Below are 18,999 nucleotides of genomic sequence, written 5' to 3'. Positions count from 1 at the left end.
AATAACTCTTGTTAATCTTTAGGACGGAAGTCATGCTTGACCTCATATTTACAATTCTATTATCCACAAACATCTCAGAACGGACCTTCGGGCCCAAAATAGGATATGTCACCAATGTCTATATACTGTGTGGTCCTGCATGACCCCTGCCTCATGCTGACTACTTTCCTCTGTAGGATTGTATACGTTTCCTATGTTGTTATAATCAAAAAATCTAATAAAAATATTTTGAATATAAACAAGAAAACCACATGAGAGATCATCAGAACCAGTGTAAAGGCTTGGTAAGGCTGCACTCACCATCCAGCGGACTATCCACCAACTTCATTCACAGTAGCGGTGTCCACCGAATCTCTCCGCCTGGTGGAGAGTAAGCCAATTTTCCAAGGGCCTCTGACTGAAGCGCAGCCGCAGACTGGAGCCGAAACCGATCCTGTGGCCGGCTGCAGGTGTAGAATACACAGGACTCCTGTGTGGGAACTCCGGAAGTGGGGCGGACGCCATCTTTGGCAGCCTGCAACCAGGAAAAGGAGCGAACACGCTGCGCTCAGCTGTACCAGGGATGCGCTGGAGTCCATCTTCCACCTGCAGACTCCCGCTGCGACCCACAGCCTACGCTGGATCGCTCAGGGCTACCCGGGACTCCCATTGCCCCTCTCAACGCACTACAGAGCCTCACAGAGACTCCCTGGATCCCAGTCAGGTACAGGAAACCACTGAAGGAAGAAGGCTGGGCCACGCCTTTAAAGTCCTGGGTTTCCTGTCCCTGGAGGCGGCTCTCTCCGGTTGGGTGCTGGTGGGAGGGGGAAATTAAGTTTACCATCCACCAATACCCCCAAGTCTTTTTAAACTCCAGTTTTACCAAGTAATTGACCGTTTAGGACATAATTACTTTGTTTCCATGGCCCAAGTGCATAACTTTACATTTATCTACATTAAACTTCAACCATTTCTCTGCCCACTCCTCAAGCTTTCACAAATCCCTCTAACACTGACCCCTGTGGTGTCCACTGGTAACGTCAACCCAATCTGAGAATGTGCCATTAATGTCAACAAATCACCAAGCTAATTACTTACCCAAATACACAGATTTTCCCCTAGTCCCAGCAGTCTCCTTTTATGTACCAACCCTTCAAATGCTTTGGAAAAGTCCAGATATACAACACCCACAGTGTACCCCAGGTCCAGTCTGGAACTTACCTCCTCGTAGAAGCCAATCAGATTAGTCTGACAGGACCGATTTCCCATAAACCCGATACTGTACAGTGATATACTCCAGGATAGCATCTCTAACAAACCCCTCAAATATTTTCCCCACCACAGATGTTAGACTCACAGGTCTGTAGTTTCCAGGATGTTTTTTTTTTGCTATGCGCCAGTCCTGTGGAACATAACCAGTCCTCAAGAAATCTATTAAAAATAACAGCATCACAGCAGTTTATGCAGAACCCAGGGGTGTCCTAAAAGTTCTCCATAGCACAACCCACTTTAATGATCCCCAACAAGCAGAGGGGTCAGTGTCCCCTTGATACAATACATGACAGCAGCATAAAGATTCTCAAGGCTTTTATTAGAAAAGTTATACATAACACGGCATCAACTCTATTCATGAACAATTATTCTCAAGGAGCAATGAAAACCGACCAAATGGTGTAACAAGTAACAAGATTAATTTCTATAATTAGAACATCCACGTTATCTACAATCTCTTTATACAAAGGGGGAGGGGCTCTGAGGCACGTCCAATAGAAAAGAGCAAAGCGTGCTTAAAGCTTTTATTTTTTTTTTACATTATGGTGGGAGACAATTGCTTAAATTATTATTTTTTTTAAGAATTAAAATACAATTAAAACCAAGTGGATAGTAACTGAGCAAAATTTGGGGAGTCAAAATTTGGTAAAATAAAAGGGATCTCCACCTTAAAAGACCACAGGGTATTATATGTCTGACATTAAGTGCCGCTTGATTACATTTTTTGCCAATATGGAGCTCAAACACCCTGCACGGGCTAACTATAAAAACAAAACTTTTCCAGCCACCACTAGAGGGAGCTCAGGAGCTGTCTGAATACAGGTCATGCATTGATCTCCAGTATGTACATCATGAGCTCCCTCTAGAGGTGGATGCAGGTAAACTATTTTACAATGCTGATGTTTTGGAGCTCTGTATCAGAAAAGAACAAAGATCAAGTCGTTCTAAAAGTATATTTGGCCTCTTAGATAAATATTTGAAAAAAAACACAAAAAAAACAAAACACGATTATCGTCTTTGAAGGCGGGACCAATACCGTTTAACGGGTCACACTAGTTTTCTTAAAATCTAGGACTATCACAGGACTTTATGTAAAGAATCAGACTTCAGTAATGCAAATATACAGGTACATTGATCAGAGGAAACTGAATGGAAATTAAAGGACCAATAATCCATTTCCAACTTTCAGATGCCACAAGAGACTACAACACCCCCCAGCAGCCTGAGGGTTAGGGCATGCTGGGAGTTGTAGTCCTGCAGCATAAATTTGTGCATCATTATAAAACCAGGAGGACAGGAGTGTGCAGTATTAGCGGAGGAAGTGTACAGCAGTGATGGGCTCCCAGTATTACATCATGCAGGAGCCTAAACCACACACCTGCAGGACATCACATACATGATGGGAGGAGGGAGGTCCCATCTCCGCTCCGATCATTGTAGGAGAGAAGTAACAGATCCATAACATATGATACAATTATCCAAGTATATTCCGTTATACAACGATTGATTCTAGTTAGAGACGCCCCCTCCTGACAATTATAGACAGTGTTACCAAACACGCTTTATTTATTCTTCCAGGATATTAAAGGGGTTGTCCATGTTCAACGAATAATGGATTGCTCAAGTTATACAATTTTCCAGTATACTTTCTGTATCAATTCCGCACGGTTTTCTAGATCTCTGCTTGCTGTCCTGCTAAAGGAAGCTTCTATGTTACTTCCAGTGGACAGAAATCTGTCCATGATCTTGTGAAGGAGACCGGTGCTCGAGATCTGTGATAGTGACGGCTTGTGCACCGGCGTGCCCATCACATGTCCAATCGACAGGAAGAAGACAGACACTTTCTATAGCATGAAAGCAAGCAGAGATCTAGAAAACCACTAGGAATTGATATACAAAAAGTATATTGGAAAATTGTATTATGTAAACAATATGAATTATTTGCCAAAAGTGGACAACCCCTTTAATAAACTGACAACTCAGCGTTGCCACTAATCTTGCCCATTAGTGGTACATTTACATCTAGTTGTCAGTCACCACAAAGCCCATGCAGGTAATACAGCAGGGACGAAGCGAGTCTATTCAATAATCTACTCTCTAGATTAGGCGCCACATGTTGTGCGGCTCCCAATTTCCTCATATCCGGTGATATATTTCTGTCCGTGTCTTCCCCCCCCCCCCAGAGGTGATGAAGATGAACCTTTTAGACAAATCTCTTATCATATGTTGACACCAGAGCTGGAGGCCCCTGATTAGGAATAGGACCTGTGGGACATTTCTCATACATAATGCAGATGCTAGTCCCAGTATTAGGCCGGATTATGAAATACAGACCACATGTTCTTACTGATAGAGGCTGCCGGGAGTCTCTACTGTCCCATAACCAATTCTGTAATTACAGTGCAGAGGTGGACGGACTCTTGGTACCATAGACAAATGTTGCAAGTCCCTGTTAAGGTGGGGAAATAGGACCCAAAATTCAGACCAAATATCACCGTATAAAACTGTCCTTGTGCCAATTACTTAGGGACTTGCTTAATTACAAGAGGTCATTGAAAAGAACCCAAAAAGCAGCCAAGATACTGAACCGCGCACACAAAATGTTCATGACCAAAGATTAAAGTTAACCTGTTGCGGCCGACTTCACCCTGTGAATGGTGAAACACACATCATCAGGGATGTAATGAAAAACCTGAAGCAACTCGTTCACAAAAGGCAAAATCTATTTCTTACAAAAAAAAAAAAAAACACCTTTCAATTATTCCAAAAACGGGGGAAAGAAATTACAATTAGACCGAAGGATTTAGGACTTTTGTTTTCCTTTAATGTCTTAAAATACTAATAAAAAAAAGAGTAAAGATTATTATTTACAAGAAATATTTTACAATTTTTCACTACAAAAAGTAGAATAAAAGCCAATAATAAAAACGCTCAAAAATAAGAGAAAAACAAACAAACATGGTTAGGGCCGTGCCAGATACACATCGCCCCGTGTAATAATCCCGGGGTCCCGTCTGGCATAAATAAAGGGCCGCCAGGTCCACACCCAGTACGGAGTCCGTGGCCCGTTGGTTCAGAAACCACAAATCACTTAACAGGATAATAAAAAAAAGGTACAAAAACTTCAGTATACACTGACAGAGCGGAGCCATGACACCCCTAGTCACAATGATTGTTTTATCAGTCAGATTTAGAGATGAGACCTCTGGAGATGAAATAAGGGGGCGCTATTGAGTAAACTACGTTTGAACTTAAGATATGCCAGGTTTTGAGTGGCAAAATCTCTACAGACCTTCCAATTTTAAGATTGATGATGCTTGTGAATCAGACCATCAATGTCCTCTTATCACACATGTGCAGTCATGCCTCACCCCTGGGAAAATTTAAAGGGAGTGTCCAATTGTATCAAATTGTATATTGTTTGATATTGAAAGTTATACAACTTTCCAATATACTTTGCATCAATACCTGACAGTTTTCTCGATCTGCTGCTGTAATTCTATAGGGAGCTTCACTGTTTTACTTCATGTGGTAAACAAAAATTCTGTCCCTGGTCATGTGAGGTCACATCGCTATAACTACGCACCTGTGTGACATCACATGACAAGGAGAAGAATTCATTTTTAATCCACAGAAAGTTGAAGCTTCCTATAGAATGACAGCAAGCAGAGATCTAGAAAACTGATGAAGGGATACAGATGGTATACTGGAAACCTGTATAACTTAATAATACAAAAATATCAAAAATCAATTGGACAATCACTAACTTTAAGCCTGGTCTTGAGGCCTCTCAGGATATCCACAAGAAAAGGACAACACAGCGAGACATACACATCAGCGTGGACATGGAGTTAGAACACCCCAAAGTCCAGCTGACACTCCCAGAGGGGAACTGTGCAAAACTAAAGACCATCAGAAGTGACTGAAGACCACAAGACTTATGGCCATTGAATCTGGTATTGAGAATCCAATCCTAAAACCAACCACATAGGATCAACACAGATCGAAGAGACAGCACAAACATCAAATACTTCTGCAAACCCAAAAAAGGTGATGTCCTAAAACTAGACCAATTCTAATAACAGCACCACCCCACCTACAGGTTATGTATGGTACTACATCTTGGCTCTATTGAGCGGAATAAGTCTTTACCACACAACCCCTGGGCAGGAGCGGGGCTGTCCTCTGAATAAAGAGGCCAGAGCTTTTCCTCTATTTATACAAAATTTTTGCCAAACTGCAAGGTGGCAGAAAGATGGGAGAACAGTAAGGCGGAAGCTTGCGTATATCGAATACTGCACACCCCTGTCTACGGAGAAGAGAACTTGTGGCTAAAAACAAGATATAACATCGCACATTCACCCATCCACATTTAAAACCCATAAAAATAGATGATACATTAAAAGGAGAAAACAAGAAATAAAAATAAAAAAAAGGGACAAAACTTTGTACATATTAAACCAATAAAAGTATAGCCAGAGAGGAGATCACCGATGTGTCCCGGTGCGGAGCGGCATGGCGTTCGGGGGATGCTCTGCCATGCGAGCGCCAGCATACAGGTTCGTACAGGGCGTGAAGTCGCTTGCTCTGGCGGGTGGCTGTGAAGCAGTTCACACTATGTGAAATCGGGGTCCTGGCGTGGCGATGATGTCGCTGTAGGGCTCCTCTTGGGTGAGTTCGATCGCCTGCTGCTTTTTGAGGACGAGGAAGCTGTAGAACTTGGCTGCCGCTTGCTTCCGGTTCGTGTTTCGACACAGGTCGAGGAGACTGATGGACTCTGCGCCTGTCCTGGCGAGGACTCTCTGCGGATAAAAGAAGTACAAAAATGTCAGGGAAGAGAAGAAGACAAGGGAAAAAAACATTTCTCAAGGTTATTATTAGGATACAGGAGGAGATCTTGTGGCTTCATGAGAGAAGAATTTTTTTAATGTTCCCTTTAACTGAGGGTAAAAAAATAAAAAATTGGGAGGCAAGTTAAAGGGAAGATGAGGATGTACAAATGCAGACAAGTTTTCTGACCTACTCTCTTCCTTTCAGACTACTCCAGATTTATCTGCCGAATCAAAATATAATAGCTACATCTATGTAGTGACACTTAAAAATGTCACCAATTTAGCTACATACGTCAACACCTGGCAAGTGACTGAAACTTTTAGCTGCAGCTTCCTAGCAACAGCCACTCAGCAGTAGGTGGAGTCTATACTCGGTCGAAAAGGAAGGACTTCAATGGGGGAAGGACTAGTCAATCGGTTGTCATTAAATCCCATTGCCTGGTTTGCACCAAAATCTGTACCAGGGTTTGTGTTTTGCTTGAAATGTTCCTAGATTGAGAACAGCACTGAGGTGATTGTCAGATTCTCTACCACTATGCACCTTTAGACAAGAGATACATGCAGTGTGCTACAGTACAGGCCTGATTCCTTTCATGCAATATTATACTTGTATACACCAGACCAAGATGTAGATGACACGACACAAGTATGGTCTTAGCAAGCTACATCTTTCCATCATGCTCCCTCCTGTATATGCACAGCGGAGGCAATAGAAGGCTATGGTGGGCGTATGTAGCATATTGCATCCCTCCTCTGGCTTGCTGAGAGGATACAATGCTCAGCAGGAGGGAGAACACATGTGATGTCACTAGGGAAACACCTTGTACATCAGCAGCTGCTGAAGTTGCCCTCCCCATCACATTGTTAGAGTTAGGAGAATAGGGCCCGGGTGACGTATCTCACTGTATAAGCATCAGACATGTCCACAACATATGGCACATAATGTAATGTGAACGCAGCTTTAGATCCTACGGTCAGTGCCGATCACTACTGTTGCAGCAGTTCAGCAATAGTGAATATCGTGCAGTGTATGTAAACATCATGGAGTACCAGCATGTCATGGTGCATAGAGCAACATGCAGTGTAGTTGCACCAACAGGTTAATTTAACAGAAGCAGATGTGCATATTAGTGCAAGCAAAAATCAGCATCAAAAGTGAAATGCCTGGCCTTGCCCTGACTGCCACCGGACTACATACCATCTGAAGACTGTAAAACCCAGCAGCACCATCATCCTGGGATGAAGCCCCAAGTGCAGCGGTTTTAATGGGCTGCAAAAGTCTATTTTACTGCATGCACTAAATATTAATATTTAAATGTATTCTGTTCACCCATTAGCATAATACAACACTAAATAGACATTTAGTCGTCCCTCCATAGATTTTAGCTATGTCAGTGAGCGGAAGAGTTTATCACACACTAAACGAGGTGGACCAGGGCCCAGTACCTGAAGGCCGTGCAGCATCTGCTGGGTCCTCTTGTTCCAGCGCCTCTCCTCCTGGTCCTGCTCGGTCCCGGTGGCATCTTCCTCCTGTAACAACAACAACATTTTTTAGAGAAACATCTGCGAATCCCGATTAATATTCATAGGATAACAAGCGAAGGAGAAAATGAATTCATATTTCTCAATTCCTCCCAAGCACCGAGCTCTGGTTCTGGTACCTGCTTGTCTGATACGCTGCAAACGAGTCTCTAGTCTCTGTGCTGGGAAAATATTTGGCAAACCAATTTTTTTTTTTTCATTGAGATATTAAAAATCGCAGATGTTTTTAGTTGGTCGTATAGAGAGTACAACGTACCATGGGGTCATTTCCAAATTTCAAAACACATACGGGGGCGACTCCCTGTGCCAGTCGCAGAGCAATACTGAATATATAAAACTGCAGTTTACAGCTGGTGACGATACTATTTGTAAAGCGCTACGGAATTTGATGGCGCTATATAAATAAAGATTATTATTATTATTACTACTACTATGTCATAGTGGAGACTGAAGGGGCAATAACCCCACAGCCATGACAATCAGTGCAAGCTGCCAGCAAAGTGTCTTGTCTATGAGCCACACAAATCATTTGGGAGGAATTAATATGCACCAGACCTACAGTATTCAAGTAGATCTTTATACTTTTGGTGCAGACTAATTACAAAATGCCATTCTCCTTACTAACTTATATAGAGACCTCGATGCCTTGGCCTGTTATCAATTGCTGGGTATATCCAAGATACCCGCTGGCCAGATAAGTTACATTATGAAGGAAAAACGCCTGCCCCCATCTTAGCAAATCCAAACAGCGGGCCCTAGTAGTATAATGGAGGGCGATTAGGTTTCCTCCCAAGTAATCAACACTACTTAATGAGGTTTAATAACACGTAGAACAATCTTTCCCCAACAGTTAAACTGGAGGGACCCTCAGCAATCAGGAGGACAAGGGGGACAGCGAGGGCTTCATATGAAGAGTGAAACCAACAATTCACTTCTGACTCAGAATTAAATGAACAGGTCAAGCTGCTCACCAACTCATCTCAAGATAGCTTGAGGTCTCCAAAATCTGATTCCCATCACCTATCCTCCAGAAAGCTGAGTACATTGTGCTCTTAAAACTACAATGTGCTTTGTTTCAGCTAATCGAGTTGTGATGTTATAGCTATATTCCCTGCTCCCCTTTGAGCTGTCCATGTAGAACATATAATGGACGAGTCTTACCTCTTCCTCCTCTTCATCCTCCTTTTCCTTTTCTTTCTCGGGAACCAGGTTGAGTTCGGGAATCAAGTCGTTGAGGTTCGGAGGCTCCTCTGGAGGAAGCTCCACTGGTGGCATTTCAATCTGAGGCTCCGGCTCTTGCTATATAAAAGAAACCACATATAATATAGAGATTCAGGATCTACAAATAAGGCACAGTATAAAAGATTTACAAGAAATACTATTGATGGTAGACTATTGCCTCACACTCACAGGAAGTAATGGCTCTGGCTCCATCTGCTGAGAGTCACGTTTCACCCCTTGCGGCTGTGGCTGAGGTGGTGGTGGCATCACGGTTTCATCCAAGTGAGATCTGCTTCCCTCCATCATGGACTCCTGGAGTCTACTAGCTTCCTCCAGGATGGGCTGATCTACACGGCACAAGTAGGATAAGTAACGATTATTAAGAACAATCTTTTGGCACAACTATTCACCTCACCATAATTTCACCACATTTGTTAAGCTCTGTACACACAGCATTTGGGCCCCAGGTTTGGTTTATACACTGGTAAGACCTCCATCGGGCAGGTGCAGGATTTATTGTATGAGCACTTTCCTGGTCAATGCAATACAAATTATACTTTTACAACTAAAAACTTAATACAAAAGTACGCCATCACATTGCATACGTTGGACTCTTCCATCAGAGGTAAATACCTTCGAAAGGAAGAACAATCATATAGTTTGGGTAGAGCCTTGCTGGCATATAAAAGGAAGACTTAAAAACCAACGAGAGTAAATGTTGAAACGTACCGATAATATCCTGCTGCCTCATCTCCTCTCTTGGAACATCAGGATTCTCAAACTCCTTAAGGAATTCATCCAGGTTGTCAGCTTCACCACCTTTCCTCCTCTTTTTGAGATCCTCGGGTACCAATGGTGTGAGGCATCGGGTGAACAGCTAAATGGACAAAGCAGATATATGCTGAGTGTAAGGTATTCCTTCCATTCATACATAACAGACCAGTTTGAGGGGGTTTCTCATATTTTCAGCCTATTAGAGCATAGGCGAATAAATCGGCATAAGGTACACCCGACACTATATAAACAGATGCAGTGATATACATCAATAGGCTTCCAGTGTAAATACATACAAAACACCATAATCTATGTCTCGCTGCACGAGCTATGGATATAGGAACAAATAAAACAAGCCAGATAGAGGCACCAAATGTATGTTACCTCTATGTTGGATAAACATAGCAAAGTGTTAAAGGCCATGTGGATAGGCCATGAAGGGCATGGCACAACTAACAGACAGGGGCTTCTTGTGGCACTACAGGTCACAGCAAAAAGGTTTTTACCTTGAGAAGTCGGGCGTTCCAGAGCGGCTGTGCAGGCAGAGAGAAGAGCTTCTCCACGCCACCTGTCTCCTTCCACATCATCAGCTTCTTTGTGGGAGGTGCCAGGTCCAGAGTGGTTACGATGTCGGAGTAGTCACTCAGTTGGGCGCGGATGGTCTTGCTGTCCAGCTCCTTAACGCTGTCCACAATCAGCTTCCTTTTTCGCTTGGCTTTAGTTTCCTTAACTAAATTTCACAAAAAAAGACATTTCTACATCTACTATTCCTATACAGTTTTTCTACTACACTTTATTGCAATATTCATTAACATGGGAATTTGTTATTACGCTATTAATGGCCCAATGGTCAGATAGATGTGGTACTTGTGGGGGTAAAATTAGGCTTTTATAAGATGGGGTTTGATTTCTTGATGCATGATCCCCTGGAGCTGGTGCTGCAGCCTTCATCTACATGTACTTGGTACTAGCACCTTGTCATGGTGAATGGGCTTGTTCAAAATCCTAACTAGATGCCATCTATAGATCAGTTACAGGCCATCCTTAAATGTTTTTCCCACGCAACCGACAAAAGCCATGACAAAATACTAGTTAAATATTCAAGCCGTTACCTGTAATATCAATAGGTTCCAGTGCAAAAGCTTCCTCTTCATTAGGAACCAAAGTAGTCTGATCAGTCATGGTTGGCAGGGGCTCCACAGGATCTACTGAATCAGGGCTGTCTGGCCCACCCACTGAAACAAGAAGTTACAAGGGGAAATGAGTATTGATCCAAAACACTTCAGGAGAACAAACCTCTACTGGGTGCATCAAGAGACTACACTCACTTGATACAGCGTCGTCATCATCCATGTCATCGTCGTGGATGGGCTGCTCCGGCAGCGCAACACCTTCCTCAGGGATACCCGCTGGAGGGTCGTCAAAGATGCCACCTCCGTCATTGCTCAGCAGTTTATCATCTGAACAAATAAGATAATAGCTCAATGACCATGTCGTGAACTCGATATATTACAGTATGTTAGGCTGTACGTCTTCTCTAAAGTTAAGACTATTGTAATCCTGTCTTACCCAGGCAACACAAGTAACGCAGGAGCAATATTAATGATTAACAATTATATGAAAAAGTCATCTTACACTAGAAACAACACTAGAAATATATCTGACTGGAGTTTGCAAGTCAGGTGCCTCTATTGTAATAAGCGCTTTGAAGGCAAAGTGCTCAACCATTTAATCTAGATCACAGGCTGCCATGTCTTCCAGGTCCTATGCAATTAAATGATTGATCGTTGGAATTATAATGATTTATATAATAAAAGGATAGGCGAGGGGAGGCCAAATAAGCACTTTTAGTCCCAATATGGGATCACAGATACATACCCAGTAATCCACCATCATTGCCATCTCCAAAATTGTCATCTTTGTACGGCTCATCATACTCCAGGTGGTTGCTCTTCTCATTCAGCTGACTGACGTTCTGTTCAGGCTCCAATAAAAGGTTAGAGGCACTTGTGCTGACCAACATGTCATCCTCAAATGCGCTGCCCTCCCGCATCATCTCCCGGTCATCCATGCCAAAGTCACCTGTAACATTGAGATACCATTACTCTTACGTTAAACTCCAGATCTATAACAGACAACAGGCATCGATATCTGTCATAACTCACGAGATTATAAAAAGACCAGAAGCAAAATATAAAACCAATTAGGAATCATAAGATTGAGAAAGATGCTAATGGCATCTGTACATAATGAGAAGCGGAAATTATACTAATGAAAAACCCAGAGAAAAATACTCTACATTATGTGGCACCTTCCAAAATCACCAGGATATTATTAATATTTGTGCGCTGATTGAAAGCTAAACTATGTAAAACCGACTAGTTATATTACAGGGAAGATACCTACCAAAATCATTATCTTGCAGGATGTTGATATTTCCGACCTCTTCTCTCATGGTGATTTCTTCCACTCGACTCTGGTTCAGGCTGAACTGCTGGGCCACATCGATGTCACTTAGAATAAAGAAAACATTAGGTATTGCTTTCCTGCTGAAGAGCTAGATTGCAAGCTGTTATGAAGTCCGATACACTAGAAAAGAGGTCTTATCACCAAGACGCCAACTCTAGTGTAGCAAACATTCAATTCACTTGTGAAGGAGTGTATGACCCAACATAATGAGGCAGTCACTTATCTCTTACTTTGTTTATTGGGAAAAAAGTGTATTGTTTTACTTCAATACAGATTAACCATTTTAAAGATCAGACAACTCCTCTACTAGACTAATAGCTCCATCCTGTTCACCTGAACAGATACAAAATCTATAGAGCTGTCCAATAGCAATATTTAGGTTTTGATGAAAAATCACTGAGCATCACCATCGGAGAAGGCTTATGTGCATGTGGAAATGCAACTGATGCAGGGGCTAGGTTTTGGGTCAAGCCTTAAATTTGCTACATGCTTTGTGTACCCATCTTTGAAGTCCATTCATATTATTAAGGTCACTTACTCAAGATCTGGCAAGGGTTGGTCGAAATCATGGAACTCCTCAGGCAAGGTGATGGCATTGTACGCAGCTTCACGATTTTCCTCAGGTAAATCGACCACACCTGTGTTAAATTTAAGGGTTTCAGTTATAGTAAACTAATGTTTTTAGCCAAGCTATAAAAGCACACATGCAAAAACTGCCTGCCATCATCACAATACTGTTGATTTGAGCATTAGCAAAGAAAATAGTTGAGAAGTCAGACTGCTAAAGCTGGGCATCAGGAGGCTGTGAACTACTGTCCCAGGCACTCGTCCAGTCCCCGACTAGAACCACCGATAACAAGAATCTTTAAATGATAATATCTGCAGATGCAAATCGCTACATATTGAAATGCCTGGCGGGATCAGTTAGTTGCTGGATCTAATCGCCAGTGTCCTGCTCTGCAGTGATAACAAAATGTCATTTCACAGGGCCAGGGTTTACGGGAGATAAATAGGAGTGGTCATATATTTGTGGACAGAAGTAAAACGCATTGTTTAATGAAGAACGTTCACTGCTTGATGGAAAGTTGCCTGAAGATAAAGAGATCAGAAGATGTTGTGTAGTGACTTTACTCACCGGGCCGGAAAGCCATCTTTATTTTGATAAAAGCTTCATTACAGTCGGCGAGGAGGTACTTGGCCTTCCTGTGATAGATTCTTACGACACCCAAGAGCAGGTGACCAGAAGTACGCAGAGCCATCTTCACCTAGGACAAGGAGAGGGAGCGGTTACAGGAGGAATGTAGGCCTCTCTTACACCCAGACAAGTCATCGGAATGGAGTCCTCCGTTACCTTGGGCGAGATGATGCTCTCCACGCTGCTTTCCAAGTTGCATTCGAAAACGTGCGCCTTAGTCAGCTTCTTGTCCCAGTGGGCCGCCAGCCAGATTTTGGCTAGCGGCCCCCTCTTGCTCAGAACGAAATGTGCGTAAAACATTTTTCCAGCGCTTTAGATACCTAAAAAAAAGATCATTTGAAATAAAACTTTATTGTGGAACCATTAGGACAATCATTCTATGCACAGTCTAAAATCTTGTTCCTACAGAGGACCGTGTCTGCTCCAAGTTCCTCACAAGTCTCCTAATGGTAGCATTCACAAGAGTTAACAATTCTGGTCCCTCTCAGACAACATTCAACCTGGACTGTCCTTTTTAAACAGCTATTTTTGTCAGAAATAATTGAAAATGCAGGTGCAAATTTAACAGAGGAGTTTTCTAGGAATTACCTCTGATGGCCCATTGTGAGGTTAGGCCATCAATGTTTGATCACACTGATGAGCTGCACACATCCAGGAGCCGCCACGTTATGCTCCTCTGGAGCCTGTGCACTCAAGTTTTACCTGTGTCCGATTACTATCCAATCAAAGGACACCAATCGTTTTTTTTTTAATTTAAATTAAACAAACCACAACCTGTCCCCAACTAGTGACTAAATCTCATTTCCATTTGATGTAAACTGGCAAAAATAGACATTTAATGAAAAATATTTGTCACGGTTAGATGCACTGTTAGGAAAAATTTAGACCAAGCGTAAAATACATGAGATTTACCTTAGTAGCTAATAATATCTGCCCATAGACACTGCAGCACAAATGTAATGCCGATATCTATGACCCTGCAGCTCCTTAAGTGTTTGGACTCCTCTGAAATGATGAAATGACACCCGAGCTCACCCCCTTTACACAGATGTGCAACCAAGATGGCTCAAAACTTGTGCAACTTATTTTTGTGGTTTGTTTCATCGCAACTCCACAAACTCATCAGTTTATGAGCAACTACAGAACATCTGCCCTGATTCTCAAAACTTTTCATAGTCAAATTCATTGGATCAGTTCAGCCTGGCTCCTCTCTTGCTATGAAAATTTTTGATAAACCCAGAGATAAAACTGTCCAGTACTAAAGATCTGTACACGAGTCTACAGCCTGAAAGTAACATATACAAAAGGATATTAATTGATGCTTTAGGCAAATTCCATGTAGTAACAACTCCGGAGAGCCAAGACAAGGCGCAGGATCGCTGGAAAATGTTAAATTCTTGGCTTTAGGATTTTTTTTTATCATCAGAAAGTTGATTTTTAAAATATTATGAATCTGCCACCATATACTGGGATTTGAAGCTGGAGAGTAACAAAATTTACTCTCCAGGAGACCAAATTTAATACAAATCTCAAGAGACATGGCGGCTAAAAGCAACCACATCCCTCTATAACTACAACTCCCAACAGAGCATTGTCTGTATAGCAGTCTATGATGATAGGAGTCACTGTCTGGCCACACAATAGCAGAACAGGACAGTAGTCCCGGAAGTGGAGACTCCTGACATGACAGAGGACAAGGATACTGTAAATCCTGCACAGAGCACAACATTCAGAGCTAGAAATAAGGTGCCACATGATCTGTGATAAACAAAATGCTGCTGTGCGATACAAGACTAACAGATTCCACTAGTGTTATCTATAAGGGGTCAATCATTTCCTAACAACTATCACACCACCTATAAGAAAGCAGTGTCTGCCCTCACTATTCCCTGTGCACCTTAGAGTGCCCATACCGACTGACCTCACCAACTACAGATGCTCTATAATGTCCCTTATGCTGCCCAGTAGAGGTGTGGTAAATGTCAAAGCAATGTCAGTGACCTGACACCATTCAGAGAACCTGGGGCTGCCAGACACCCAGAAGCTGGATGAGAAGACAATCCTCATTACAGAGACCTGTTGTATAATCAGACTAGTCACCAGATGTGAAAAGTTTACTCACAAGTTTGCAGAAAAGCAAGACACTTGTGAAATGAGCAAGTCACTAAACTGTGCATCTAGAGACCATGAGGACATGACAAAATAGTACAAAACCCCCAAAGCTAGAAAAAACCCCCATATCTGAAGTGGACCCCCAGGAGTCTCTGAATACACCCTTTCCACTTGTGTAATACGTTTGCACCCTCAAAACAACATGGTGTCTGGTAATGTTAGCATAGGACCCCAGGAGCTGGAGCTCTGACAGGGCATTGTATAAACCGGACTGGTCCCCCTCTGACATATCAGAAAAAGAAACTTGTTTAAGAGGTTATAATTTTTAGGGGGATTACCTGAGGAAAAGCAAAATGCCAATTGACAATTTGATATTAGGAATCCCCTTTGTCAGAGGGACCGACCGCACAGCGCTAAGGATGTAGGTAGTGCAACATAAGGTTATACATGACACATGTTATATTTACAGTTCAGCGATGCTCATTTCAAGGGGAATCCTTGCATCATATATAACAATACTCCGTTACATCATCAGCACGGTGGTTGATCCGTGAAATCTTTCCAGCATGTGACCTGATAACATTCATGTCCCTCTAGCCTGAGGGGGGTCGCTGACAGTAACTGATGCGTGTGTGAATGCACCCTAAGTGGTATCATCTATTATTTAGTAATATTTATTGTAGGCAATACAGAGAAACAGCACAAAAGGGCTGTAAAGATTATGCTCCACAATTATATGGAAAACAACTACTGACATTTAAGGATGGAAACGGCCCTTATTTTATAAGCGGTTCACATTTTGTAGTAACATACTGGAAGCAAGGGCCCCAGCACGTAACCAATACAAAGCACTGCACAATTTTGGTCTAATCGTATTTATAACCAAGTCCTACAATCAATCTCGACGCACCTCCTAAACTTTAATGGGATATTTGTAAGTATTAGCACGACACGCTCATGGTCTTCAGACCATCGCCAATAGCCTGGGAAGCTACAGCATGGAGGAGCTCTGGTAACATCCCCATAGCCCTTCTAGCTCATTTGGAAAAGTACAACAAAATTCAACTTCCAAACAAAATCGCCAAGTAATACAATAGGCGAAAGATTGCAATCTCACAAGTTACATTTTAGTCACTGCTAAAAGATTCTTAATCTTAAATAGTAATATACGGAGAGCCCTCTTGTGCATATGATTGGAAGCCGACCATGATGACCCAAACAGTTAAAATACAGGCTGTACAGAACCATAGCCTGCCAGGTTCATAGATTCTCAATAACACATTTGAAACAGTGGGTCACCACAAAACAGCTGCAACCCGACTGGAACCCGTCCCTGGGATGACTCCATCCTATTCTTTCTCTTAGGGGCATGGAATCTCAAGTTGGTGGTATATGAAAGGTCACTCAGTCAAGCAAAACCCTGACACGACACGTTTTATCCAGATCTAGGCTCATCGGGGGCGTTAGTGTGTGACCATTAAAGGGGCTTTCCCACCAAGCAAATTGGGCTCCATCCATAATCCGTCAGCTCCATAGAGATGAATGGAGCTTAACAGACATGTGCAGCCGTCTATTACATTCATCTTGCTTAACTAGGAGGGGTCTGGTACCTGGGACCCGATCAGCACCCTCGTTCTCGTGATCTGTGGCGGTCTAATCACTTTCTTGGTGGGAGAACCCCTTTAAGTGGTACATACATGGTCCAACATAAGGGTAAGAATAGAGAGCGTCGGTCCAATAACGCTAGAGCCAGAGTAGAATAGACTGACTGTAACTTACTGGGACTAAGGTGAAAGAGTTAAATGCTCTCCCCACCCCTATTTTTTTTATATTATGCTTGACCAAGTGATCTTTTAAATACTTGTCTCTGGGGAACACATTTAGCCGAAACAACAGACTCCCAGGCCTGTGCCAGAAACCAATGATAAGTAGATGAATCATTCCACACCCTAAAAATATAGGATGGGCCCCAAGCATCAGGTGCCCCATGTGCAGTGGTACATACAGACACAACTCGTGTGACTTCTATAGGACCAAGCGTGAATAATAGTGACCGCACAACCCCCTCCGCCTTCCACCGGCATCCCAAATTCCCACGAACACTATAACCAGGGCCCTGTCCTAAGCAGAAAGAACTTTAAATAAAAGTTGGTTAAAACTAAATATCCGGTGATTCCCCCTCATCCGCCTCCCGCTGCTGACATCTGGTCACACAAACCCAGCAGAGCGGCCATCACCGGACACCGGCAAGAAAAACCCAAACCCGTCCAGTCTCAACTTTGCAAAACTCTGGTGCCATATTGGATCACTGATCTGTGGAGGCGCAAAAAAGGGCGAACACCCGGTAATCACAATAACATCTAGTAGTAAATCCCATCTCTCAGCTCGAAATACAATCAATTATTTAACAAAACCCAAGTTAAATTTCCGAAATTTTTTAACTTTTCTTTCAAATCGGATCTGAAAGTCCCCGTTGGATTAAAGGGGAAGATGAAGGTAAAAGGCGCGTGTGGGGGAAGCTATTGCTCGCTGGTATCAGCCCAAGGGTCGGGGGTGATGGACAGATAGAACTTGTTGCATTACGCGATGAGCGGGGGATATTGGGGGTGCGGGCCCTTTAAATATGAAGAGCCACAGGTGGCCCGGGTCATATACACCCGATTCCGGGTGAGGATAGGTTGCGCGGGTGTCAGGCGGTGTCTGTGAGGTAAATGCCGGGAGAAGAGGCCGAGGCTCGGAGTGCGGCCTCCTCCTCCTGCCCGCCATATTAGAATTCCGCCCCGGGGAGGACACCACAGCGGATGCCGCCCCTCCCGTCTCCCGCCGCCGCGCGGTACAACCCCCTCCGGACACTCACCGCCGTGTGCTGGCCTCCGGTCTCCGCTGAGGCGGCCGCCGCTCAGTTTTATCCTCCCTTTTCGCCTCTTAGCCGCTGCCAGGTCCACACTCAAACAAACAAGATGGCGGCCGCGCCCCTTCCTGCCGCCCAAACAGCGCGTTCAAATCCGCAGGATGTTTACTGATGAAATACCACAGGCAGACGACGTCACCAGAGAGACTAGGCAGAAAAGCGGGACAGAGCGGCGGCGTGCGTGTGACGTCACGGAAGGAGGCGGGGTCTCGTCAGGCTGACGCCGCCATCTTGGTGCAGGGAACGATTCCTTTGCCACCGTATCTCACGCGACACTACAGAGACGAGCGCGAGGCGACGGCGGTGCTGCGATTATGGCGCGTGAATATTAGCGGCATTATAATGATTATTATACGCAGATAACGGCTGACGTTCGCTTTAGTGGAGGGATGAGGAGAAGTAGGCGTAGACAAAACTAAGTGGGCGGGGTTTTATCTAGGTAACTGAACCCTGGTAGATAATATCACCGTACCGTACCAGTAATACCGCCATATAGTGCATAGATAATATCACCGTACAGTACCAGTAATACTGCCATATAGTGCACTAATAATACCGCCATATAGTGCACAGATAATACCGCCATATAGTGCACAGATAACACCAACATACAGTACCAGAAATACCGCCATATAGTGCATAGATAATATCACCGTACAGTACCAGTAATACTGCCATATAGTGCACAGATA

General features: G+C 43.3%; 1 protein-coding gene across 1 annotated transcript; it reads right to left on the bottom strand.

Annotated features, from left to right (window-relative positions):
* Positions 1-1,549: 1,549 nt before the first annotated feature.
* Positions 1,550-18,437, bottom strand: RAD21 (RAD21 cohesin complex component). Its single transcript, XM_072151288.1, has 14 exons — positions 18,254-18,437; positions 13,441-13,604; positions 13,225-13,354; positions 12,628-12,727; positions 12,027-12,133; positions 11,499-11,702; positions 10,949-11,080; positions 10,733-10,855; positions 10,127-10,350; positions 9,576-9,723; positions 9,036-9,193; positions 8,787-8,924; positions 7,530-7,613; positions 1,550-6,053 (listed from the first exon to the last, which is right to left on the bottom strand). The coding sequence occupies exons 2-14, from the start codon at positions 13,582-13,584 to the stop codon at positions 5,862-5,864; spliced, it is 1,884 nt and encodes a 627-aa protein (XP_072007389.1). The 5' UTR covers positions 13,585-13,604; positions 18,254-18,437; the 3' UTR covers positions 1,550-5,861.
* Positions 18,438-18,999: the final 562 nt, after the last annotated feature.

Source organism: Engystomops pustulosus, chromosome 5 (assembly GCF_040894005.1).
Source record: "Engystomops pustulosus chromosome 5, aEngPut4.maternal, whole genome shotgun sequence".
Lineage (NCBI taxonomy): Eukaryota > Metazoa > Chordata > Amphibia > Anura > Leptodactylidae > Engystomops > Engystomops pustulosus.
This window is presented reverse-complemented; position numbering and strand designations above follow the sequence as displayed.

What these genes read in the sequence shown, in the direction of transcription:
- RAD21 (XM_072151288.1), bottom strand. Translation starts at nt 13,584, where the DNA reads ATGTTTTACGCACATTTCGTTCTGAGCAAGAGGGGGCCGCTAGCCAAA. An exon ending in AGAGCATCATCTCGCCCAAG is followed by an intron (nt 13,355 to 13,440) that starts GTAACGGAGGAC and finishes TCCTTGTCCTAG; the next exon opens with GTGAAGATGGCTCTGCGTAC. An exon ending in CCTGCAAGATAATGATTTTG is followed by an intron (nt 11,703 to 12,026) that starts GTAGGTATCTTC and finishes TCAATGTTACAG; the next exon opens with GTGACTTTGGCATGGATGAC.